At 38.6% G+C, this 26,719-nt stretch overlaps 1 protein-coding gene across 1 annotated transcript in view; it reads left to right on the top strand.

Annotated features, from left to right (window-relative positions):
- The window catches only part of SPTA1 (spectrin alpha, erythrocytic 1), a 66,606-nt gene extending 39,887 nt beyond the window's left edge, over positions 1–26,719 (top strand). Inside the window, exons 27-52 of the mRNA XM_059076765.2 lie at positions 1,274–1,455; positions 3,478–3,577; positions 3,692–3,889; positions 4,738–4,881; positions 5,421–5,524; positions 5,977–6,139; positions 6,402–6,533; positions 7,046–7,183; positions 7,369–7,473; positions 8,518–8,726; positions 9,902–10,022; positions 10,622–10,743; positions 11,237–11,369; positions 11,886–11,984; positions 12,770–12,932; positions 13,536–13,612; positions 15,274–15,483; positions 17,838–18,134; positions 18,962–19,074; positions 20,236–20,253; positions 20,722–20,773; positions 23,193–23,380; positions 24,276–24,329; positions 24,717–24,863; positions 25,647–25,791; positions 26,330–26,719. Coding sequence (XP_058932748.1) covers positions 1,274–1,455; positions 3,478–3,577; positions 3,692–3,889; positions 4,738–4,881; positions 5,421–5,524; positions 5,977–6,139; positions 6,402–6,533; positions 7,046–7,183; positions 7,369–7,473; positions 8,518–8,726; positions 9,902–10,022; positions 10,622–10,743; positions 11,237–11,369; positions 11,886–11,984; positions 12,770–12,932; positions 13,536–13,612; positions 15,274–15,483; positions 17,838–18,134; positions 18,962–19,074; positions 20,236–20,253; positions 20,722–20,773; positions 23,193–23,380; positions 24,276–24,329; positions 24,717–24,863; positions 25,647–25,791; positions 26,330–26,455 — 3,540 coding nt within the window. The 3' untranslated portion in view covers positions 26,456–26,719. The remainder of the gene's footprint in view (positions 1–1,273; positions 1,456–3,477; positions 3,578–3,691; positions 3,890–4,737; positions 4,882–5,420; positions 5,525–5,976; positions 6,140–6,401; positions 6,534–7,045; positions 7,184–7,368; positions 7,474–8,517; positions 8,727–9,901; positions 10,023–10,621; positions 10,744–11,236; positions 11,370–11,885; positions 11,985–12,769; positions 12,933–13,535; positions 13,613–15,273; positions 15,484–17,837; positions 18,135–18,961; positions 19,075–20,235; positions 20,254–20,721; positions 20,774–23,192; positions 23,381–24,275; positions 24,330–24,716; positions 24,864–25,646; positions 25,792–26,329) is intronic.

Genomic DNA, 26,719 nt, shown 5'->3' with positions numbered 1-26,719 from the left:
ATTCCTCCCCCAACCCCCTCCCCCTTGGCAACCACCAGTCTGTTCTCTATGTCTGTGATTCTGTTTCTTTTTCATAGATAGGTTCATTTGTGTCATATTTTAGATTCCACATATAAGTGATATCATATGGTATTTGTCTTTCTCTTTCTGACTTACTTCACTTAGTATGATAATCTCTAGTTGCATCCATGTTGCTACAAAGGACATTATTTCATTCCTTTTTATGGCTGAGTAATATTCTTTTGTATACATACCACATCTTCTTTATCCATTCATCTGTTGATGGACATTTAGTTTGTTTCTGTGTCTTGGCTATTGTAAATGGTGCTGCTATGAACATAGGGGTGCATGTATCTTTTGAATTATAGTTTTGTCTGGATATATGCCCAGGGGTGGGATTGCTGGATCATAGGGTAATTTTATTTTTAGTTTTCTGAGGAACCTCCACGCTGTTTTCCACAGTGGCTGCACCAAATTACATTGAGGGAAAATATATTGTAAATGAACTTCCTACTAGCAAGTACTTTAGTGAGTTCCAATAGGCCAGAACTTACCAAAGTTAGTTGGAGGTCAGCAGCCTCAGATAAACAGGAAATGGCCAGGTCTATGCCTGAGTATGGTACAGAGTTTCCTTATCAAGGGATTGAAGGAGCTTAATCCTACTCTGACCAAAAATTGAACTCTAGAGCTTGCCAAATACACTCTGGAAAAATCAGAGACACCATAGAACTTGCATTATCATGTAAAGCAAAAAGAAGCACAGAAAATGTCTACATTGAAAAGATTTTCACATTAAAAATTAGACATTTGGGTTTCCCTGGTGGTGCAGTGGTTGAGAGTCCACCTGCCGACGCAGGGGACACGGGTTCATGCCCTGGTCTGGGAGGATCCCACATGTCACGGAGCAGCTGGGCCCGTGAGCCATGGCCGCTGAGCCTGCACGTCTGGAGCCTGTGCTCCGCAATGGGAGAGGCCACAACAGTGAGAGGCCCGCATATCGCAAAAAAAAAAAAAAAAAAAAAAATTAGACACTTGCCACCAACCGAGTCAATCACCCTGCCTGATAGCCTTCTTATATATTTATTTATTTGTTTGTTTGTTTATTTTTACAAAGGTTTATTCTTAAATGTACAATATTTTATAAAGTAGCAAGGTGTTCTTGTACCTCATTAAAGTCTATTTGAGGAAGGAGCATCACCAGGGCTTGGAACTCTTCCTTTGCTAGGATTCAGGTGTGACTCCATGATGATTGCCAGAACTCTTGACTTCCTAGGTGGCTGTATTGGGGGAGACAGCAGATCGGCTCAGCGAGTCCCACCCAGATGCCACCGATGACCTGCAGAGGCAGCGACTGGACCTGAATCAGGCCTGGAATGACCTGCTGGGGCTTACAGAGGAACGTAAGGAGAACCTACAGGAGGACCTAAAATTCTTCCTGTTCCTCAGCCAGGCCAGGTAAAGCTCCAGAGGCAGACTTCCACCAGGTGGGGTGAGCAATTTCCAAGTCTGGCCCATGAGTGGAGCATCTAGGAGCAGTCTATGCACAGGTGCTCTTCACTGCTGGGTTTGGAGTGTACCTCTAGGTCCAGATTGTACCTCCAGTAAGGCACAAAATTCTCATTTTCAATATTTCAAGCCAATTCCTTCAAACTGAAATATTTCAGTTTGAAAGAATGTGAGGTTATCTATGCCAATTAAGTAAGTTTCTATAGAGTGTATACTATATATAGGGTGTTATGTCAGGAATTACAGGATACGGGGGGGGGGGGCGGTTAGTCTACTGGAGAAGCAAAGAAGAATACAGATAACCATGGTAGAACATAATACAGCCCAAAACACACATCCTAACAAATAGATGGAACTATGCAAACAAAAGTGTGAGAATAAGAAAGGTACAGAATATCCATGATGTGGGGACAGCTAGAGCCTGGGTTTTGTATGTCACAGGGGTAAGGAAAAATAGCAAGAGATAAACTCAGAAATGTTAAAATCAAGTCCTGGAGAAGTTTCACTGCCTTGCTAAAGACTTTAGACATGATCATGTTTTAGCAAATACACACTTTATCTGTGGAACAGTTCTCACATTCTGCCCCATCATATCAGTCTGCTGAGAGGATCATTTAGAATTGAGGGTTCAGGAAGTAGTAGTTTGCAATGTAACACTTTTGAAGAAAAAAGGGGACAACTTTGGCAAATGATTGCAGTTGCCCTTGTCAAACCCCTCCCCAATTCAGGGTCTCTGGAAAGCTATAGTTTTTCATACAGTATAAATAAATAACATCCATACGCATTCCCCCAAATCATATGTATGCTCATATATCTCTGTATATAGAGGTTCTACCTGTAATTCAGATTCCAAGTTAAATGCTGCCTCTTTCTCTTTATGAAATCTTACGCTTCAATATTTCAAAAGTAACATCCCCACCCTCAGAGCAACTCTAACACCTTATTTTATCTCTTTAGGACAGTCTTGCTTTTTAGTACTTTTAAAAAATATGTATTAGTGTCTATGTTTTGTTTGCTTTTTTTTTCTTCTTTCAATATAAAGTGTGAACTCCTGGAAGGCACAAATATATCTCTTTCACAATGTTTGGTGCTTAGTAAACACCCAATAAAACTTAGTTGTTTAAATAAGTGAATAAATAAGTTTACAAAAGAAGAGACCATTCTGCCCTAAAGCTACTGATTCTTATTTAGCAAACAAGAGTAAGGGCATTCTTCATGAGATGCTTAATCTGACCATCATATATAATTTTTTAAGTCAATGCATGATTATTTGACATTTACCATCTGAAGCAGATGGACTTGAGCTCTGCTTGTCTAATTTCTTGACTGCTAAAAGAGTGGGAAATGGCCCTGATTTCGTCAATAGCACAGGAGTAGGGGGTGGAGGTGCTATGTGTGTGTATGTGTTGGACAGAAACATGTACTGGATTCTATTGGGAATAAAAGTAAGAAGAAAGACATGCCTTCCCTGAGATTCTATACTAAAATAGATCTTTAAAGCTAAGATCTATCCACTTTAAAGGAACAGGACTTGTTAGGAGTAATGGAATATGTACCAGTCCAGGATTCCAGTGTCTGGGTTCTACTCCAGATGTCTTCTTTTAGTTTTAGCACATAGGCAAATTGCTTACATTCTCTGGGCCAACTTCTGCATCTCCAAAATGAAAAGAAAAGAATTCCCAGAATTCTACACAAAATTATGTCAAGAATCAAAAGAGATAATAAGTGAAGAAAATTTCAAATGCAAGGGAATGCTATTATTAAGTAATAAAGTGAAAACAACAAATCTAAAATTTGTGAAGTATATAAATCTGATAGAAAATGTTTTCTAGTTATATAATGTTATATAATGTTTCTGTTATATAAACCTGATATGGAAATGTTTTCTAGAGGAGAAAAAGCCCAAGGACAGACAGTTCTATAGCAAGTTACAATGTACTCTTGTCAATCTCAATATGTCTCTTTCTCTAGGGACCAACAGAATTGGCTCAGTGGCATTGGTGGCATGGTATCATCCCAGGAGCTAGCTGAGGATTTAACTGGCACAGAGATCATGATAGAGCGACACCAGGTATGATTACAAAAGCCGTAGTCCCTGATCACATAACCTCACGACCTTTCCTCATTTTACAACTTTGGTGAGACATCACTGGCCTCACCAGTCTCTGCCCTCTTTTTGCCACAGGAGCATCTTGCTGAAATGGAGGCAGAGGCTCCCACCTTCCAAGCCTTAGAAGACTTCGGTACAGATCTTATAAGCAGTGGACATCGTGCCAGCCCTGAAATTGAAGAAAAGCTTCAAGCTGTCAAACTGGAGAGAGATGAGTTGGAGAAAGCTTGGAAACAACGCAAGAAGATGCTAGATCAGTGTCTTGAATTGCAGGTACTGCAAATTCCCAATCACTAGGCAGGATTAGCTGCACACTGTTTCATCTATGCAATTTTACATGGTTAATACAGGTGCTTATTTCACTGGACTTCCATGCTGAAAGCATAAGGGCATCTCTTGATTATCTGACATCGTATTTCCTGCTCTGTAGACTGTTCATTGTGGTGTTCTTTACTTTTTACTCCTGTTAAAAAAGCCAAACAAAATGGGGGTATGTCCCAGGACATGAGGGCGTAAAATTGGGTGATTATACTTTATTGATTGATTGAGGGTTTGATTGATTTTTATTGAGAACCTACTGTGTGCAGGGCCCTGGGAACACAAAGATTAGTAAGACAGTGTTCCTTTTCTAAAAGTAATGAAATTAGACATGTAGGCAGGTCATTCTTGTACAGTAAGATAATTACTGATAAAATGTATGAGTGTTTTGAGATTATGGCAGACAGAGTGATTAACACTTTTGAGGGAAGGGAGTGAGAGTGTCACAGGCTACCCTGAAAATAGTGTTTACCAGGGTCTTAAAGAAATAACCAGCCAGTATTTATGTATAGGATATAGGAAATAGTACCCCAAGAATGGAGTATAGCTTATATGAGAACATAAAACATGTTTTCAGGGAAGAGTAAAAGGTCCAGTATAGCTAAGATTTATGGTATGAATGTTTCTTGGAAGAATATTGGCACCTCTTACAGGGTCCCTTATATCAATATCACAGGAGACTGGGGAGATAATTTCCTCTGTCCACCTGGAATGAATATATCATATATATATAATATAATGAATATAATATATTGAATATATCTAATGAATATATCATATACATTCAACTTTATTCCCCATAGTTTTTCCGAGGGAACTGTGATCAGGCTGAGAGCTGGATGGTGGTACGTGAGAATTACCTAAGGTCAGATGATAAGGGTTCCTTAGACAGTCTGGAGGCCTTGATGAAGAAACGTGATGATTTGGACAAAGCAATCACTGCCCAGGTAATAACAACTAACATCAGAATTCCAATAATAGCAATTAGTAATAATAACAGAAATTCTACACATGTTTGTGGTTTATACTTATTTTAATGCCCATTTGATTCTTTTCTTAGAGAAAACTCTGAAGTAGGCAGGGTACATGGTGGCTTAGTCTTAGCTGAGTCACATGTGACATTGGACTTTTTACTTTAAATCCAGCTTTTTAAAACTTGACTTTTAAAACTGGAAGCTATTTTATATACTGTCTAACATCCCATCCAATGTAGGAATCATCTTCTACAATGGCCATGGGAAGTTTCTCTTCTACAGGGAACTCAGCACCATACTGAGATGGGAAGTAGCTCATTTCAGTATCATTATTGTTTGTCCTCTGTTGAGTTAAAATCCACCTCCCCATAAGGCATTTACCTTTTGGCCTTGGTTTTGTTTCCCTTTGTGAAGCCACAAAGATATCATCGTCCTTTTCTAGGAGGGAGTCTGGGATTGCACTAGGGGCCTAATTTCTGTGCATCTGGGCTTTTTCTCTTTCTTTTATCTAGGAAAAGAAGATCACTGAGCTAGAACTTTTTGCTGAGCAGCTCATAGCTGATGACCATTATGCCAAGGAAGAGATTGCTGCTCGGCGCCAACGGGTACTAGACAGGTCAGGCCCAAGCAATTGTTTTGTGAGTTATAGATAGATGTAGCAAAGTGGCCTCTTTGTTAACATTGAGGATGGTGGTAACACTGAGTTCTCATTTCTAAATGCCTAAAACTATCTTGAAAATTTGGGAAATGTTCTGATCTAGACTCATAGAATGAAAGACTTGGAAGTTACCTTAGAAATTACCTGACTTAATCACTTTATTTTATATCAGAAAATAATGAGACTGTGTTATATATAACATATTAATATATAATAATATATAATATAATATGTAATATTTAAGGAAATATATGAATAAATAATATATAACTATGTTATATATATGACATATAAATATATAACTAATGAGAGGAGAAAGGGCAGGTAAGCAAATAAGAAGATTCATGAATATGACATCAAAGCTTGGTGGAAGGGTAGAGGACAGAGAGTAATCTAGCCTCAACTTCCAGATGGAAGGCTCTCAAAGAACAGCTGATTGCTGAGCGAACGAAACTTGGAGACTATGCTGACCTAAAACAATTCTACCATGACCTCAAGGACCAAGAAGAATGGATCAGTGAGATGCTGCCCATAGCCTGTGATGAATCCTACAAAGACCCCACCAACATTCAGGCAAGTTCAAGATAAGAATCTTGGAAAACTTCAGCATACTCAGATTGTTGGATGAATGGTCACCTTGTGATACTGAACATTTCCTTACTGTTCAGAGAACTTTCACTGCCTTCAGGGACTTCTTACTCTAATGTGGAGTGAATTCTTCAGAAGTTATCATCACCTTTGTTATGATAGAAATGTTAACTCTTCCTTTTAAACGGAATTTATCTCAGCTTGCTTCCTAAATTAGGTGGTAATTTAGTTTCTGCTTTCCCTTCAGAGAAAATATCTGAAGCACAAGACCTTTGAAAATGAGGTCTATGGCCGAGCTGAGCAGGTGAAAGGAGTCATCACCTTGGGGAACACTCTGATTGAGAGGAGGGCTTGTGAAGGCAATGAAGAGACCATGAAGGTAGGTTCTGCTCACAATGGGTTTTGGGCTACAAAGGCACATGAAGAGAAATCTTTTATACTCTTTCAATGTTTCCATGTGTAGGGATATGGAATATGTTTCATAGTTAATTGCCTTCCCTTTGATTTTTGCACAAAGGAGGAGGAAAATAGTGATGCTCAGACCTTATCACTCCCATCATACTCAGTACCTTGACCTCCAAGAAAGCTTTAGACTTAATTCCTATGTGTTATCATGCTTGCCTTATATTTTCTATCCCTACTACCAAGAGCTTTGATATTTAGGCATCAGCCTCCATAATCAGCCCATGACCCTTTGTTCAAAATTTCTTCTAACACCTCCCATTGCTTTCCCAGATTTAAACCAGCATAACTGATTTAAAAGATCAATATAAAAGATTCAGTACTGGCAGATTTTGATTAGAACCTAACTCCAGAGCCTCCCTACATTATCCTTTCAAGTTGTCACAGGACCCTAAACACCATAATGACCACTCAATTTTGGGAGGCTAGGGTCAAGTAGAAGAGTTGGAGAAAAACTGGGACTACTTGTTTGAGAGAACAACTGACAAAGGACAGAAGCTCGATGAAGCTAGCCGCCAGCAGAGGTTCAACACAGGCATCCGGGACTTTGAGTTCTGGCTCTCAGAGGTAATTATACCTGGAAATGGTGTGGGCATGGGAGCTTAATAAATACTTGTCAGATAAACAGACTTTTGCATGAACAATTTCCTTGACTCTTCTTGGGAAAAGTTTGGGGATGTATTTGCTAACCTTGGGCTCCTTAAAGACAGCTTGCGTCTGGCAGCTTTATTTGTTTATCCTTCCATTCCCAGGCAGAGACACTGCTGTCCATGAAAGATCACGCCAGGGATTTGGCTTCAGCAGGAAACTTGCTCAAGAAGCATCAGCTATTAGAAACAGAGATGTTGGCCAGAAAGGTAAGTATTGTTGGAATCCCACTCCTCTGGCCAGAATGGAAATGTTTGTGACTTTTCTCTCTCCTGTCTTAGGAGTCCATTTGAGAACATAGTCTTGCAAAACTGAACTTAGTGTTCTCATCCATCAGTCATTATAATCAGGTCAAGTCCATGGGCTTCAGAGCCATTAACCTATTTTCATTAAATTATGTTGAATAGATTCTAAGACTCCAAGAAGTAGATCCTAAAAATGATCTTGTTTACTTTTTAATGACCTAGGCATATAAACTCACTCTCTTCCAAAGCTGAATATCTGATCTGGTCTTTGAGAGAAAATAGAAGTTTATTTTACAGAAGTACTGGAAAAAAAAAATAGGGGACACATGCTATGGAGTTGAACTATAAATACACTCTGAAAATTCTATGGAGCATTAGAGTTATATCCTAATATCAAGCATAGATGTGTCCTTGGAGCTGTAATAAACATTCAGACAGGTGTTCATTTCACACTGGAGCATTTTATGTTATCGGTTTTATTGGGTAACACAGAAAGGGCAAGAAGTCAAAGGCTTTCTAAGTTCAGTTTCAGGACTTGATGATATTACCTGTGACATCACTAGGAGGCAGACTTAGAATGCAAAGAGACATAGAAGAAGGCTGTGTTCTGGGTGGGACGGGCCTAAGAATATTACCAATAGAGTAGCTTCTTCTTGAATATTTCAGTCTATCAATCTGTGTCATATTCTGCACTGTGAAAAGATAGTTCTGCTTGGAGACACAGCATTGTTCACCAAGGTCTTATTTTCCATATGGGGAGAGGAAGAAAATACAGGGGAAAACATCAGAAGACCAAATGTATAGTCCGAATAATGTAGCCATGCTATCCATATTGCCTCTGGTCTTGCCCTTATCCAATCTGAGTTAAAAGAGCATGAGGTCAAATTCATTATCTTCAAAAATGATCTAGTTGATCCAGTCTTTGAACTTGAACTAGTGGTGGTTAAAGATCAGGGTCTACTTAATACCTATACTATACTATTCACTGAGGATACTTGGGCTTTCTAGGATGCACTCAAGGACCTGAATACGTTGGCTACAGATCTGATATCCAGCGGGACTTTCAATACTGACCAGATTGTGGAGAAAAGGGATAATGTCAACGAGCGCTTCCTGAATGTCCAGAAATTGGCAGCTGAACACCATGAGAAACTGAAAGAGGCCTATGCCTTGTTCCAGTTCTTCCAGGACCTAGACAATGAGGAATTCTGGATAGAGTATGCACTGCCAGCTCACATTGCATGGATAGTCCAAGAAAATAGATAATCCACCAAACATGTTCTTATTTGATGCTGAAATGAAATACATAGTTGCTTCTGGCAGTTCGCATTACTTCTTAATCATGTCTGCCTTAGCCTAAAGTGAATATTGGTTTTATTTTTCCCAAATTTTTTCACTGTATGCAGGCAGAGGGAGACAGGCATGGAGGGAGTTCACATACATTCTGGGAAGAAAATTAAGAAACTGTATATATTTGTTTTGCATAGTTCATAGAATGTATAATGCTCATTCTGAATGAGACAGCTGAGCATTTACAACTTACCAGACTGATGAGATCTTTGTCGTGATTCTTTCTGTATCTTGTGTATCTATTGTAATACACCACTGAACTTGACACTGACATAAAATGTTACATAGTACCTGTTATGGTATTATAGCTAATTCTACTTTTGTTGTTAAAAAATATGATTGGAAAATCTTAGAAATTAAATTATTTGCCCTACTTCCACCCTACCTCATCATGTTCCTCTTCTACAAACCTGCTGATTCTTACCTGTAATCAATGAATTAGAGGAAAGAAATGTGCATAGGGCAACTAGTAGGACATTTTTGAACCTTTTTAGAAATAGTAAGATGATATAATCTTGTCTACGAAGTCTTTTACCCTGCTTCATGGTGATATTCAAACATTTTACGCTCAGAACCTATCCAACGGCCATGATTCCTATAATGTCCCTCTTTATTCTACCTAAATTAGTTACTGATATTAATAGACAAAAATGACAAAGGTCATATATGCATATATGTTTGTATATGTATATATGTAGGTGTGTGTGTCTCTAATTTTCACATTTTTTGAAAGAGAAACATTACTGTAAGTTCTTGAGCAAAGAAGAGAAGATACACACATAGACAGGCAAAAGAAGTAATGGGAAGGCTGTTATAGCTATGCATATGGTAGAGATCAGTATGTTATTTTAACTTGTATTGCCATAAGTCAGATATTTTGCTGAAAGCCTCTGCCTCTAATTAAATTTGTGATTAATGACACCACAGTGTTCCAGAATTTACCCCCACCTCACCCCCAGCCAAACACACACTCTTAGAAAACCTTCATTTTAGGATGACCTCAGATGTCTAAAGTCTACATTTTTTTTTCCCTTGGTTTTAGGGAGAAGTTGGTACGAGTGCGATCCCAGGATTATGGGAGGGATCTGCAGGGGGTTCAGAACTTACTGAAGAAGCACAAACGCCTAGAAGGGGAGTTGGTGGCACATGAACCCACCATCCAGGTAGGAATATGAAACCTGAAAAGACTGGGATAATCTAATAGTAGTCCATGTTATGGATAAATAGGTTGAGGCTACAAAACGTGAAGGTGGCATGCCAAGGTCACATAGAGAGTTAGTCGTAGAGTTCACAAGTGTTCTCCTCCACATTTTGTCTCCTATGAATAGAAGAATCTGCATGGAAACTCATGCTCTTCCGTGGATGGAGCACTTTTAGTCCAGGGCACAATTGCTGACAATTAGGTTACAATTAGGGACATCTGGAAAAGCTGTACCTGAGCTGAGCTGTATGGAAAGAGGGCAACCCTGAGTCTTGGCTTGACAGCAGGGTCACGCTGTGACCACGAATAATGCATAAAGCAGATCCTGGAAAGTAGCCTCATGCAAACGTCAAGGTATTTGTTCGAATACTTGGTGAAGTTTAGCTTACTACATCTTACTGCAGCTTTCTTCATTCTCCCAGGATTGTCAGGACCACCTCGAGTACCTCCAGTTTGTAAATGAGCCAGAGGGTGTGAAGGGCTAGATACTTTGCCAGGAAACTGTGGATAAATGGGGAGAGGTTGTGGGGTAATGTGACATGGAGGGGGTGTGTTCTTCAGAATGTGCTGGACATGGCGGAGATGCTGGGAGACAAGGCTGCCGTGGGGCGAGAGGAGATCCAGGAGAGGCTGGATCAGTTTGTTCAGCACTGGGACCAACTCAAAGAGTTGACCAAGGCTCGGTGAGTTGGGGCTATGAGGCCCAGTTCTCTTTTTGGATTGCAGGTATTCGGTTGGTATGAAGAAGATACTTAAGTGCTTGCTCAGCATTTCTCCCCAGCTACCAATCTCTGTCTAATTTCTAAGTGCCTGCTCAAATGCCAAGTCTTCCATGAACATTTCCCCATGTACCCCAGGCAGAAATGACACTGCCTCTGTGTTCTAAATATACCTCTACTCTTGTGCTTACTTGCAGCTGTCTTTTATCATTGTTGCCCTAAATGTGTTATCCTTCATACCACATTATCCTCCACATCCCCATTTTACTTTATACATCTCCCCAGTTTTAACATTACATGCAGTGCTTAGTAATAAAAGAATGAAGGGATATTTTTCTCCCTTATAACCGTATAGTCTTATAGCCAATTAAAATCTTACAAGATAGTTCTACTCTGCTACATTCCCACTGCTTACTAGTTTTTTTCTTATCTTTTGGGGTTTACTTTCCTCTTACAGAGGGAATCGGTTGGGAGAGTCCCTAGAATACTTGGAATTCATGGAGAATGCTGAGGAGGAGGAAGCTTGGATCAGTGAAAAGGAAGCTATGGTTACCCGAGGGGATTCTGGAGACACTTTGGCTGCTACTCAGGTGAGTAACAGGCTGAATGGATCAACTTTCTTCTCTTTAATTTGAATCTTTTCTTAAGTAGTCAACATTTTCACCTGTAAAATTAGAATCTTTCTTCTTGTGGAAGAAGAAAACTTTCAGGTCAGTTCTTAGTATACGATGTTGTTGATACTTAATATTTTTCTGCTAGATGGAATGTTTCCTAGAATTACATAAATTTCAATGCGGGGAAATCCTTATGTATTACCTTGATCAACACTCATTCCCAAATCCAGAAAAGTCTAAGGTCACATAGTAAGTTAGAAACAATGTCATTTGTATTCCTTTGGCTCTTTTTCTGGTAAGATTGCCTTTCTGGCAAGTGAAGAGTTTGGGGAGAGGAATTTAGTGGAGCTATGCAGGAGTAAGTGGACACTCATCTAGTCTGCCAATTTAGTTTAATCATCCCTGGTGAATGGCATCAAAAGGAATCAGAATGTAAGTGGGATAGATTGTCTAGTCTTGGAAGTTTTGATTCTCACTGACTCATTTACACAGAGCTTGCTAAAGAAACTCGAAGCTTTGGAGAATGACTTCGCTGTCCACGAGATCCGAGTGCAAAATGTGTGTGCTCAAGGAGAAGATATCCTGAGCAAGGTGAGCTGTGCTAGGGGTTCCGGGTCAAAAAAGGATTTTCAAAAAGGGATTGGCCCAAATGTAGAATCATGAGCAGTGCTAAAATCATACATAGAACATTGATAATCTCTTCTAAGCTGACTTTTTGTTATTGCTGTTATTGTTTCAGCAAACAATTATTTATTCAATTTCTATTTTGTGGAAATTGTTTTTTTTCAAGTTCTTATAGGTAAACTTTTTAGATTAAAAAAAAATCATTTGTTGACAAATGATTATCCTTATCCTTATCCTTATCCTCTGCAGAATATGGCCTTTAAAAATATCTTATACGTGACTTGCTTTGGTCATAGAGTATTGTAAGAGTGTGAAGAAATTTCTTTGCATGCCTCTAGAGATGAGGACCCCACTGAAACCTCTTTGTAATTTGAGAATCAGTTTTGTTTAACTGCCTGTTTTAACGGAGGCTCAGTGATCTAAATGCTGAATCCTAAAGAATACAAAAGAATCCTAAACAGAGATGACTCTGTACCTTCAAGATGCTTATGCCAACTAAGATGATCACACTTATATGGACAAACATGAGAAGATCGACCAAATGCTGGGGTAGAAATAATCATCTGGGTGAAATAGATATTATTCTTTTATAAGTGAATAATAGAATAATTTCACTAGACCTAGAAGAGAGTAGCTATATATTTGGAAGGGGAGAGGTGCGAGCTTTTTAATAGTACTAAAGAATTCACATTTCTGGCCCTGGACACTCATCAGTATATCTGTCTCTCCTCCTTTTGACCTTGGTGTTACAGGAGGAAGGTCAGCATAAAGAGAAGATTTCTACCAAAATAGAGGCTCTAAAAGAAAAGACCCCTTCTCTGTCCAAGGCAATGGCTGCTTGGAAGTTACAACTGGAAGATGATTATGACTTTCAGCAGTTCAACTGGAAGGCTGATGTTGTTGAGGCTTGGATAGGTATGATGTGTGAGGCCCAGGGTCTTAAGCTTGAGAAACGCTGATAATTCCATTTATAGAATGGATCCTGCGGCTCTGTTGCTTACCATGGGAAGAAAGAAACTCCCTTCATTACTCACTCCTATCCCATCTGGACACAATTACAATTACACTCACACATGTGCAAACACACACACGCCCCCACATACACAAACACACCGAGACACATGCTGAGGGGGTAACTAAGTACTATAATTCCAGAGAACATCTTTTTTGGAAACTGGTGATTTCACATGTGATATTCAGCAAGATAGGGCCATGGCAAAACATTCTAGGCAATAAACTGTGTGTTTGATTTACTTTTAATTTATCTCTAGTCTGCAGTTTTCCTTATGAAACATTCAAAAGTCCTCTTGGCTCCAGCTCTGTTTCAGTCAGTTTTATCCTGCATAAGTCTAGAAAAACAATTCACTAGACCCTACATCCCCCATATTCCAATGAAGCATCTGCTTTGAGAGTCAGGAGGCTCTCTTGTGGCCAACAGTAAATATTCCTTTTCTCCTTACCATGGCTGATACAAGACCAACTCTATTTCCCTTCTTATTAATTATCTTTGCTCTTCAGCTGAGAAAGAAACAAGTCTGAAGACCAATGGCAATGCTGCAGACCTCGCTGCTTTCCTCACTCTCCTGGCAAAGCAGGTGAGAGCAGGGTTGCCTTGTTGATAGATACCCATGAAGTCCAAGACCCACATCGCACAGAAGTTTCACACAGGATTATTTCATTCCTAAATTTGTGGTGTTATTGTCTGTAGGACCTGTAATATTGTTCCCCTTTCCTTTGTGATAGAGATAATTTGCTAGTTTTCTCTCCCTCATCAGTCTTTCCAGTAGGTGTTCATTTTTATTAGAGAACCAATTTCTGGCATATAATTTTTCTCTGTTGTATCTTTGTACTATATTCCATTAATATCTTTTTATATCTTTATTATTTTTAACTTCCTTTGATATTACTTGATTTCTTTAAATTTTAAGATAGATATTGAGGTTGTTAGATATTTAACCATTCTTCTTTTCTAGTATATTGATTTGAGGATATACATTTTCCTCTAAGTAAACCCTTAGCTGCATCTCACAAATTTCATATGCTATTTTTGTTATCATTCAATTAAAAATGTTCTGTTATTTCTAACATAATTATGTTAGAAATTATCCCCAATCCAACCCCACTTTTTTCAGTAATGATTCAAGATGTGATTTCAGTTTTCCTGAGGACTAGCTTTTTTCAGTTTGCTCTTAAACCTAGGGACTTTAGAGGTTTCAACTAAACCTCTTTCACTAAGTCTGCTCCTACTTGATGTGTCCTGATCTCAGCACTGTGTGACTGCAGAAAATTCTTAGATTTTAGATTCTTTAGACTTTAGATTCTTTAGATTTTACATTCTTAGCTACAGTTTTCTGCTTGACTTCTAGGACTTGTGTTTAGGAATCTATATATACCCTGAGGGGGACATACAGGGAGATTATTGAGCCTCCTTTTCTGAAGCTCCCTTTTCATGATTTCCTCAAACTGTGGATGCCTCAGTTTCCCAGAACTCCAATTTTTGTCCCTTTAGTTCCATGAGTTGATCAAAAGATCTGAGCTTCTGCTTCCTCCACTACCTCACCCTATACAGCTTATACTTCAAGGGGAAAAGTGACAGAGAGTATTACTCTTAGTTTGCTACTATTTCCTTCTCCCTGGAATTTTGATCCTTCAAGTTACATCCCTACCTGAGTTACATTCTGATCCCTTTCAAACAGCTGATTTTTTGTACTTTATCCAGCATTAAAAGTTTTTCTCAAAGGGACAATTGGCCAAATACATACCACCCTGTTAAAGCTGGAAGTGAAACATCCTGAATTTTGTGATTCTGATATCATTCGCACACACACACAATCATTTGTATAACTGGCACCTGTAAAAGGTCTTTTGTTAGTTTGCATACTTCTACAATTTCTAGTAGTGCACTACTTCTAATTAGAATGCAAAATCGAATAAGTGATATAAAAGAGTCTTAGCATGTGAGCCTTAAGAAGGATTTAGTTTTGTTTTGGAAAAATTTGGAATATCACATCATTCTCCCTCCAATACTCCCTTAATATTAATTTTGTATCTAATCTAAAATCCAATTTTAAAACACTGCAATTTAGCTATAATTCCAATCCCAAATGTTTACCGAAGTCTCTAAGTCTTATTTCATTTTCCTTAGGCATCACTCTAAACTCCTGTGTAGGTCCAATCTGGTGGAACTCAGGTATGAATGACCCCTTGGAATCTGCATTATTTTTCCGTTCACAGCTTCTCTATGGGTCTTTCTCAGGACACACTGCATGCCAGTCTGCAGAGCTTCCAGCAAGAGAGACTGTCTGAGATAACTGACCTGAAGGACCAGCTGGTGGCTGCTGAGCACAGCCAGACCGAAGCCATTAAGGAGCGCCATGCTGCCCTGCTGAGGCTCTGGGAACAGCTGCTGGAAGCTTCTGAAGCCCACAGACAGGAATTGCTGGAAAAACAGCTACCCCTACAGAAGGTAAAAAAAAAAAAAAAAAGATGAAACACCATCAGACCTTGATTATCTGTACCTTAGCCATGAAATCCAGAAATAGATACTGGAAACCATGTTTGAATACTATAGACATTTAAGTGAATACATTGCAAAGAATCAGGAAGACATTCTTATGAGCAAGAAGTAATTTGTTTTTTTAGATTGATAGAGAGTATTTTTTTGACTGATTTATCAGTTATCCAGCTGACTTATGATGGAAGCCAGGTACATATAACAGAAACAGGTAGGTGAGACAAGGGATAGAAGATTTTACTGTATGGAAGAACTAATACTGGCATGTAGGAGTCAAGGTTGTCCTTGTCTTTTTTTTTAACTCAAATAAAAGGAATATTAGACAAGTATAACTTGTGTTCTCATCTTTCCTAGCTGGGAAACCTTGCATGTGTCACTTAACATTTCTGAACCTTGATTTCTCTATTTATAAAATAGGGTAATATCACCATCATATCTGGTTCTATGTTATTACTATTAAAAGAGATAATAGATCTGAAAATGCAATATAAACCACCATGTTTTATATGAATATAAGTTTTAAAATGTTCTTTCTAGTGGTGGCTGCTAAGGTATTGGATATTGATGATAAAAATATTAATAGTAAAAGGAAGTCAAGATAGTCAGTGAAATTACTGAGTATTTCTAGACCATAAGAAGTATTGTACCTGGCAACAAGTTAAGGTAGGGAGTTACAGGAATCAGAAAACACACAAATACAAAATCAGACCCTTAATTAATTTCTACTCTATTGAAGGACATGGAACCTACAGAAATTAATCTTAAGTGAAAAGTTAAAGCAATTAATGGGCAACTGCATATCCATATCTATATATATATATACACACACACATATATGTACATACACACATTCTACATAAGAAGATACTTCACGTTCTAATTCTATTTTACTTAATTTTCAAACTGCAAAGAGTTTTGTTATTTTATTTTATGATTTTAAAATCTTTATAAAATATTCAGTTGATACATAATATTATGAAAATAATATGACATTATTTATAGGTTTTCATGCTCTCCTTGGGTAGGGGCAATATTAGTTTTCTCTGTGTTTGGTCTATTTTAGTGTATAGATTGCTGAAATGAATACAGAGAAGGTGTAATGGTGTAATAGCTTTGCAATCTCCTTCCATTTGGGTCAATTTTCTCCTCTTTAACCCCTATGTTTAGAGATGTAAACTGATTTTCATATCTGTATAACATAAATCTCTTTGAAAGTACAATCTGCTGACCCAAAATATATGATGTATTTTATTTCATTTTTTGTTATAAATTTATTTATTTTTGGCTGCGTTGGGTCTTCGTTGCTGCACGCAGGCTTTATCTAGTTGTGGCGAGTGGGGGTTACTCTTTGTTGCGGTGCACGGGCTTCTCATTGCAGTGGCTTCTCTTGTTGTGGAGCACGGGGTCTAGGTGCATGGGCTTCAGTAGTTGTGGTTCGCAGGCTCTAGAGTGCAAGCTCAGTAGTTGTGGCGTACAGGCTTAGTTGCTCTGCAGCATGTGGGATCTTCGCGGACCAGGGACCAAACCAGTGTCCCCTTCATTGACAGGGAGATTCTTAACCACCAACTCAACAGGGAAGTCCCTATGTGATGCATTTTAAATCTAAAACTTTTCTATTACCTACTGTTTGGGACAAACCATGCTATTTCTCTCATTTAGAAATTCAAAGTTATTCAAAGCATATGAATAACTCCAAAGAGTATTGCATGGATAAGGATACAGGTTAGAGGGTAGGAAATGGGTTTAAGCAGGGGATTCAGGCATGAGATGAGCCTTGAACAAGGTTTATAAGGAACGTAGGATGAGAACTCAGTATATGCAAAGAGACATCAAAAAAGTGTGGTCTGCAGAAGATCAGAGGAGAGAAAGAAGAAATGCCTATCCCACAAATTGATACTTTTTATTCAATCAATTATCCATGCATTCATTTAACACTTATTTGTGAATGTTTACTATGTGCCAAGTAGACTTGGAACACAAACGTCAGAACAAGAAATCATGAAATTTTATCATTGAAATCTACCCTTGCCACTTTTGGAATCTTATAGCTAATATAATCCTAGAAGTCATCGAACTTCATCTGTAAGTGTTGGAAGAAAAAGAGAAAATGATAGGATCAGGGCTTGTACCTTGAACTTACATGTCCATCCATATGATCACATGGTCTCCATTGGTTTTAGTTCTGCCCTCTTAGAGTGTTGGCCCTGAAAATATTTGAAGACAGTCATTTTTTTAATCCTCAGTCTTCTTTTCTGCTGACAAGCTTTATCAGAAAAGATGGAGGTGTCTTTTTTTTTCCTCTATAGGCCGAGGATCTGTTCATGGAATTTGCACACAAGGCTTCAGCTTTCAACAACTGGTGTGAGAATGCTGAGGAGGACCTGTCAGAGCCTGTACGCTGTGTCTCACTGGATGCAATTCGGCGGCTGCAGAAGGACCATGAGGCCTTCTTGGCCTCGTTGGCAAGGGCCCAAGGAGACTTCAACTATTTGCTAGAGCTAGACCGGCAGATTAAGGCCTTAAATGTGTCCTCTAGCCCCTATACCTGGTTAACAGTGGACGTGCTAGAAAGGATCTGGAATCACCTATCTGACATCATCAAGGTAGATTGGGGCAAAGCAGAGAGTTCCTTTGGCTATAGTGAGCATGATCACCTGATATATTTTCCAAGTTTGGGGACTTTTGAAAAAGAAAGGAACACTATTAATAATTATATTGGGACAGCAGTCATGCACTGAGGCAATCTAAGAAAAAAATTGGAAATATGTTCACAACAGGCATAACCCTATGCCCTATAGGTTAGAGTCTCAAGCATCTGGGTGTTGAGTGGTGATTCAAGGAAGCAAACACAAGCTCCAGGAGATGGCTCTAAAAATAGGTTATGAGAAGTTCATGAGGCTTGTATATATCTTTACAGTGTATATACTCCAAGGCATTCTCTATTTTATACACATCTCCAAAAGTGCCTTTTTAATGTGTTTGTGTTTAATTTTTGTCTGTCTATAGTAATGCTCATTACTGAAGCTATGAAAAGTATTTTTAAAGTTTACAAAGAAAAATTTCACTATAAAATCACCAATTTCATCTGGCAACTCATTATCTTTTCCTTTAAAGCTACTTTTATGTTCATTTAAGTGAAGTTTCAACTGGAAAAAAATTGAGTTGAGGAAAGATTTGCCTTTGTTACTAGTTTATTTGTTACTGGGCTTGGTAACACCTGTAAGTGCTTATGGGAAGTTGGCTAAGCTTCTTTCACATTTCTGAGATGAGAAGAGGTAGGCTGGAAGAAAAGTGAGCACACAGGCAATAGTATTGGAAGATAGGTGAGATTTAGAAGAGGGAAATGTACAGGTAAGCCTCAGAAACAGTTGTTTTATTACAAAGAAAGGTCTGCAATGTGCACATTACTATCTGTGATTTGGGATTTTAGGAAAGGGAGCAGGAGCTGGAAAATGAAGAGGCAAGACAGGTCAAGAACTTTGAAATGTGCCAAGAATTTGAACAGAATGCCAGTGCCTTCCTTGATTGGATCGTGCAGACCAGGTGTGCTGTGATACCCCCAAACTCATGATCCCTATGCTATACTTTCCATTTACTATAGGGATGAAATACATAACTGAGGGAAGGAAGGGGAACTCTTACAGTATTTATGCTGTCCTAAAATCACCATATCCTGTCTGTGCTTTGTACTTGGAATCGACTGTACTCTAAATCAATCATTGCAAAATTGAGAAATGAGAATTTCATCTCTTTGCCCACTCTGTATTCTCTCCTTGATATGCTCATTTTTTCCCTCTTGCCTATAATTACAGTCCAAAAATAATAACAGTCCCTTATGTTCACCTTCCCCTTTGTACTTTACAAAGTATTTCTATGATCCATTATCTCAACTTTCAGAGCAACCTTGAAAAGTGTACAGAGCTGATCCTATTACCACTGTTTCCAAATGTGGAAAGAAGTTCACTAGATAAATTGGCTTGATCAAGGTCACATATGTATTTATTGGCACAACTAGAGCAGAGTACACTGTGAATACTTCATAGGAAATTATTATGTTGCTTGACTACTAAAACTGTGAAGAGAATCAAGTGAGATAATATATCCTAATTGCTTTTATTAAATGCAAAATTTTCTATACATTAAAATAACATTTGTCACATCTTCTGGGGCAAATGACCTGGAAAAGAGGAGACTTAGAGGGTATAATAAATGAGTAAATGGTCAAAGGTGGTAGATTGTATTCAGCAGGTGGGTCAGCATTGTGGAGTTAAAGTGTTGGTTTAGGCAATCCATGCTACTGTTCCTACAAACCCGTTGACAAGGATAAATCATACAATGAACAAAAAGAAATTCTGTATCATGGCTAACTAAGACATCTGACATAAGGCAGAGGATATACAGCTCACCCTCCTCTGCCTCTGGTTTTGGTCCCTCCTCCCCTGGCAGCCCTGGTGCCCAACACTGAGCATATCACCTGACACCTGAGCCCTTCATCCTAAAGTAAAGAGATGCACAGAAGGTTCTGAGCTTGTCAGTGTGGGGGACACTTTGGGGACAGTGGGTAGAGCAGGTTCATACTTTCTAGGTACAAAGAATTTAGAATGTATCATAAATCTGAAGAAAGAAGATCATTTAAGTAAACCATGTTAACATGTGATTTCACTTTTCTCTCTTCTGATTCCTGTTCTGGACCTCCATATCCAGGGATTATTTTCTTGATGGGTCAGTATTTTATGTTATCATGTTTGTTTTGTTGTATCATTCTGAAACAATTAGTTAAGGAGGCCTTAGTACTAAAACATCTTCATCCCATTGCAATCTGATGGTCCCTAGTAAAATGTGGGGTAAGAAAGAGAAGCAAAGTGTGTATCATTCTGGGCCTACACCCCACTAAGTGAAGTCTTGCCTACATTAGGTTAAGGGTATATTTGAGAATAATAACTAGGAGGGAAGTATGGAAGCTTTCTCATAGGCAGAGAAGAACTAGGACAGCCTTACTTTCCTTTTCATAGGTTGCCAATAAACAGAGAAGGTTTGGTCTCGTGAAAATTTGGCATTGTGAAAATTCATTTCAGAAAAGCCATATATCTTGGAAGAACTATAGAAGTGTAGGGGTTTTGAGTTGGTCTGTTTGTGTAAAATGCTGACCTCTGATATTATAAGTAATGTTTTCCTCTGATTCTTAACTAGATCTTTGCTGAAAGAAACAGGAACTCTGGAATCCCAGCTGGAAGCAAATAAAGTAAGTAATGTTCATTCATTAGCTCTAAACATTGCTGGAATTACAAAGAGTGCAAGAAAAATTACTCAAAGGAAACTGGTGATTCTTTGAGCTAAGTCCCCTGACCCAAAAGTCAAAAGCTTAAGGCTCTGGTGTCAACCCTGCCAACAATTTGCATTCTAACCTTTGGCCACCACTTCATGGACATGGATGTCAGTTTGCTTAAATCTCAACTTCAATTTTTGTATCTGTACAATGGAGTCAATAATAGCTACATTACAGACTTACTCTAATGATTAAGTAAGGGAACAAATGCAAAAGCTCCTGGCCTACAACTTGTAACATTGACAAATTTCTATTATTATTTGATGTGGTAAGAAAATAAAATTGAATCTAGATTATCTCTTAATAATTGAGTGAAGCAGTGGGCTACACCTCCTACAGAAATGGAAATAAAAACAAAAATAAACAAATGGGACCTAATGAAACTTAAAAGATTTTGCACAGCAAAGGGAACCATAAACAAGACGAAAAGACAACCCTCAGAATTGGGGAAAATATTTGCAAATGAAGCAACTGACAAAGGATTAATCTCCAAAACATACAAGCAACTCATGCAGCTCAATATCAAAAAAACAACCCAATACAAAAATGGACAGAAGACCTAAATAGACACTTCTCCAAAGAAGATGTACAGATTGCCAACAAACACATGAAAAAATGCTCAACATCATTAATCATTAGAGAAATGCAAATCAAAACTACAATGAGATATCATCTCACCCCAGTCAGAATGGCCATCATCAAAAAATCTAGAAGCAATAAATGCTGGAGAGGGTGTGGAGAAAAGGGAACACTCTTGCACTGTTGCTGGGAATGTAAATTGATACAGCCACTATGAAGAACAATATGGAGGTTCCTTAAAAAACTAAAAATAGAACTCCCATATGACCCAGCAATCCCACTACTGGGCATATACCCTGAGAAAATTGTAATTCAAAAAGAGTCATGTACCAAAATGTTCATTGCAGCTCTATTTACAATAGCCAGGACATGGAAGCAACCTAAGTGTCCATCAACAGATGAATGGATAAAGAAGATGTGGCACATATATACAATCGAATATTACTCAGCCATAAAGGGGAACGAAACTGAGTTATTTGTAGTGAGGTGGATGGACCTAAAGACTGTCATACAGAGTGAAGTAGGTCAGAAAGAGAAAAACAAATACCATATGCTAACATATATATGGAATCTAAAAAAAAAAAAGAGAGAGAGAAAGAAAATGGTCAGAAGAACCTAGGGGCAAGATGGGAATAAAGATGCAGACCTAATAGAGAATGGACTTGAGGATACGGGGAGGGGGAAGGGTAAGCTGGGACAAAGTGAGAGAGTGGCATGGACATATATACACTACCAAATGTAAAATAGATAGCTAGTGGGAAGCAGCTGCATAGAGCAGGAAGATCAGCTTGGTACTTTGTGACCACCTAGAGGGGTGGGATAGGGAGGGTGGGAGGGAGAGAGACGCAAGAGGGAAGAGATATGAGAACATATGTATATGTATTACTGATTCACTTTGTTATAAAGCAGAAACTGACACACCATTGTAAAGCAATTATACTCTAATAAAGTGTTAAAAAAATAAAATAAAATGGCAAGAAAAAAAAAGCAGTGGGCTAGAACAGTGTTTTTAACCTTAAACCTTATTTTCTTTCCCCCCACCACCAGAAGAAAAAATTAACTAATGAAATCTAATTTGTCCCTAATGAGAGAACTTAATGCTAAAAAGATGTCAGACAGGGTTGATTTTTGGAGGGCCCCAAGCCATTGTAATATGTAATATGTTTTCATAACTACCCCCCTCATCACAACCAATTCACTCCTCCCCTCTTTAGGAAAAGATATTCCCCTGTTCAGAAAACGACATTCCCCTGTTCAGAAAACATGACCTAAACGTAGATGTTTGGCATATAATATGCCTGAATGACAGAAGTGTCTTGTTGAAGTCTGTCCGAGCCAATGAAGGAGACTGAAGTGTGAACACTGGGAAATTTAAGTGGACCTCAGAGCTCAACCACAATCAATAGTGCAAATAATTCATGATTCAGATCACTGGAAGCATGGATGCTGGAAATCCTACTCTTCTTTATCTGCAGTATATAACTGTTGACACTTAGATTTATATATTACAGATTACCAGAATGATAGAAGCCATATCATTTAACCTTTCCACCACTTTATACATGAAAAATACAAATATAAGTGAGGTGGTTTTCCTGAGTAGTTCATTTTTTACAGAGGACAGGAAAATTCCTGAAGATAATTGAAAAGGAACAATGAAGGGAAGTCTAAACTTATCAGCTTCTTACCTTCTGTATCATCCCTAGGCTGGACCTGGTACCCTGGGTGACTGCTTCTCTTCTTTGTCTTTTTCCAGAGGAAGCAGAAGGAGATCCAAGCAATGAAGCGTAAGCTGACCAAGATTGAGGACCTGGGGGAAAACTTAGAAGAGGCTCTGGTCCTGGACATTAAATACAGCACCATTGGACTGGCTCAGCAGTGGGACCAGCTTTACCAGCTTGGGATGAGAAGGCAACACAGTCTGGAACAACAGATCCAAGCCAGGTATGGAGAACCTGTGGCCAGGGCTGGGCAAGGGTGTGGGTGGTGTTAGGTATTAGAAACTTAGCTCCAAGAGCTAAAGTTTGGGGTACGTATACAGGAGTTGCTTCAGTGATAGTACACTCACTGTCCCCAGAACTGATATTCTCTCTCTCTTTACTGACCCACAGAATGACTATTTCTTTTTTATAGGAGGCTATTATAAACTGGGACACAGTGCTCCCATCACCCTGTGTCTACTCACCATCCATTCCTCTGAGTCTATTCACCATCTTATATGACCTCTTCAGGAAGCATTCCCTTTTGTAAAATTCCCACTGAAATGTCTAGAATGAAATAAATATTCAAATTATGGAGCAGAAGAGAAAATTTCATTTTTTTTCTAAATAAATTAATTATATCAGAGCAGCATTAGTTCTCCTTAGCTTTTTTGGCAGCATTAGTTACCTGGATCAGAGATTGGCAAACTTTTTCTGTAAAGATCTTGATAATAAGTATCGTACAATTTGTGAGACATATAGCCTCTGGTTTAACTACTCAACCTGCTGTTGTGAAGAGAAAGCATCTATTAATAATTCATAAATGAATGAGCATGGACATGTTCCAATAAAATTTTATTTATGGACATTGAAATTTGAATTTCTCACAATTTTTCATGTTTAAGGAAACAGACTTCTTCTTTTGATTATTTTTAATCATGTAAAAACCATTCTCAGTTCATTGACTATACAAAAGTGAGTGACTGACTGGATTTGGCCCATAGACCATAGTTTGCCAACCCCTGAACTAGATCACTTGACTAGCATAATAGTCACTAAAATTCCTCTCTTATTCTTATGGCATGTCTTTTTCTATTTCTCTGTTTATTTCATGGGTTAATTTTTGTTTTTTCTTTCAGAGACATCACTGGTCTGAGTGAGGAGACACTACAGGAGTTTGAAACAGCCTTCAGGTGAGTATAACTTCATAGTTGATTGGTTCTTTGTTTTCCAAACAATCAGAATGAATTTCCAAGTAACTATTATTTTTTTTCCCTCAGTGTGGTTTACTAGGATCTTAAATGAAGATCTAGACATGTTATTTAGCTTCAAGTCTTGGCTTTTAGTATGTCTATGAGATTTCTTGATTTTAGGAAATACATTTATTTTATGTTCAACATTTTATTCATTTCCCTCCATCCATTAGGTTTTTTTTAAAAGTGTGGAAATACAGGCAAGCTCTCCACTCAACTGATAAGCTTATGGAATGTTACTAAAGCCCCAACTAGTACAACAAGAACTATTCTTTTCTTTTTTAATCTGATTCCTATTGAACTTGATAAAATGTTTTTATTCTTTAGGCACTTTGATGAGAATTTGACAGGTCGCTTAAGTCACAAAGATTTCCGGTCCTGCCTGAGAGGGCTCAATTACTACTTGCCCATGGTGGAGGAAGGTGAACCTGAGCCCAAGTTTGAGAAATTCCTGGATGCTGTTGATCCAGGGAGGTAGGAGGAAGACCAAGGGCCACACCATAGCAGGGAATGAGGCTTGGGGTGGGAGGGGAAAGCACAGAAAGTAAAATGATCCATAAAGTATGAAATTAATTCATCTTGATAGTAGGAATATACAGACTACCATAAATGAATTGAGCAGCTTTTGTTGCCCTTTTAGGATTAGCTCAGAAGTTCATGGCACTAACTTCAACTCAGGCACCAGCTCAGCAATTTGTTCAATTCCTGGTTTATGTTTGATCTATGAATTTCAGCTGGTTCTAAGAAAGGAACTTGAGAGAATAATTTCTTCCCTTGTGTAAGATCTTAATGAGACATGGATTATTCAAAGGCCAGCTCCTGCAGATGGGGTTATTGTGTGCTTGTGAGGGTGAAACAGAGTCATAGAGGGATTATGTTACTATTAGGGACCAATTCTTTCTTATACCAAGGACAAAAGAAGATCAGAAATAGAGGTCTTCAACTCAACTTGAAGAGCTTGAGATAACTTAGAGACTGGTGCTTGTGGAAAATCCCCAAATTCTACTTAGAGAGTCAGGCGGACTGACTCTTGTGGAAACAGAGGCTAGAACTTAGGAAACTGTTTGTTTGGCTGTAAGGGCATGAGGATGTGGGTCAAATAGAGATCATAGCCCATAGTCTCAGAGAGCTGAGATGGGACAGGCACTTGGAGAATCCAGCTTCTCTCTGTCTCTGAGACACTTAGTAGGATGAGAAAGGGATCTGTCTTCCTCTTTGTCTTGAGAGGGGACAATTCCTGATCTATTTCTCCAACAGAAAGGGCTATATCTCACAAACCGACTATACCGACTTCCTGATCGACAAGGAGTCAGAGAACATCAAGTCCAGCGATGAACTGGAGGATGCTTTCCAAGCCCTGGCAGAGGGCAAGGCCTATATTACCAAAGAGGACATGAAGCAGGTCAGATTCCAGTTTGCATCCACTCTCATTACACTCTCATCATAATCTACATTTTGCTCATCTCAGGCTTGGCTGCCTACTTACCATAGGCAACCACATTCCCCTCCCCCACTTTTTTCTCAGTGTTATGCACTGGATATCATTTGCTTTGACCACTCATGTTGCCTTGACACAACTCAAAAACCTACAGTCAATCTCTAATGACTATCAGTGTCAATCCCAAACATGCTACTTGGTTTTTAAGGCTATTTATTTACCCTGTTTATTTAATAAGCCAAATTTAGAGAATGGTGTAAATAGTGCAGTCAGAGTGAGATGGGACTCTTTGGATAAGAACTAAGTTGAAGAGATGAGTTGGTCTTATTCATTAGAAATTATAGATTTCTTTCTATAAGAAAAGCACGTGATAGGACCAGGGCTGGCTTCTTCTTCCAAAGTCTCTCCACTTCCTGAGTTTAGGGCATATTAGAAGCCCCAAAGAGCCAGCTATTTTTAATCCTTTTTACTGTATTTGTTTTGTTTTGTTTTTATGTTTCAGGCCCTAACCCCAGAACAAGTGTCATTCTGTGCCTCACATATGCAGCAATACATGGACCCACGGGGCCGAAGCCACCCTGCTGGCTATGATTATGTTGGCCTCATCAATTCCTACTTTGGCAAGTGATAAGCAGCTTTTCCTGGGTCAGAGAATCTTGGTGTTGTGGGAAGTATTGGGGTATGAAGGAGACAGGCGAGTACAGAGGGTGGATAGTCGTGTGTGTGTGTGTGTGTGTGTGTTTTACATTTATTGCAGGACCTGAAAAAATTCTCGAGCTTGGGAGATAAAGGCATTAACAAAATTGGATGAGAGGAGGCCATGGGTTTATTTTATATGTAATAGTCACTGCTGAGGGGTATTAAACAAGGTCTCTATTTTTCATTTGTTGAG

The sequence above is a fragment of the Kogia breviceps genome, chromosome 1, assembly GCF_026419965.1.
Source record: "Kogia breviceps isolate mKogBre1 chromosome 1, mKogBre1 haplotype 1, whole genome shotgun sequence".
Classification (NCBI taxonomy): Eukaryota; Metazoa; Chordata; class Mammalia; order Artiodactyla; family Physeteridae; genus Kogia; species Kogia breviceps.
This window is presented reverse-complemented; position numbering and strand designations above follow the sequence as displayed.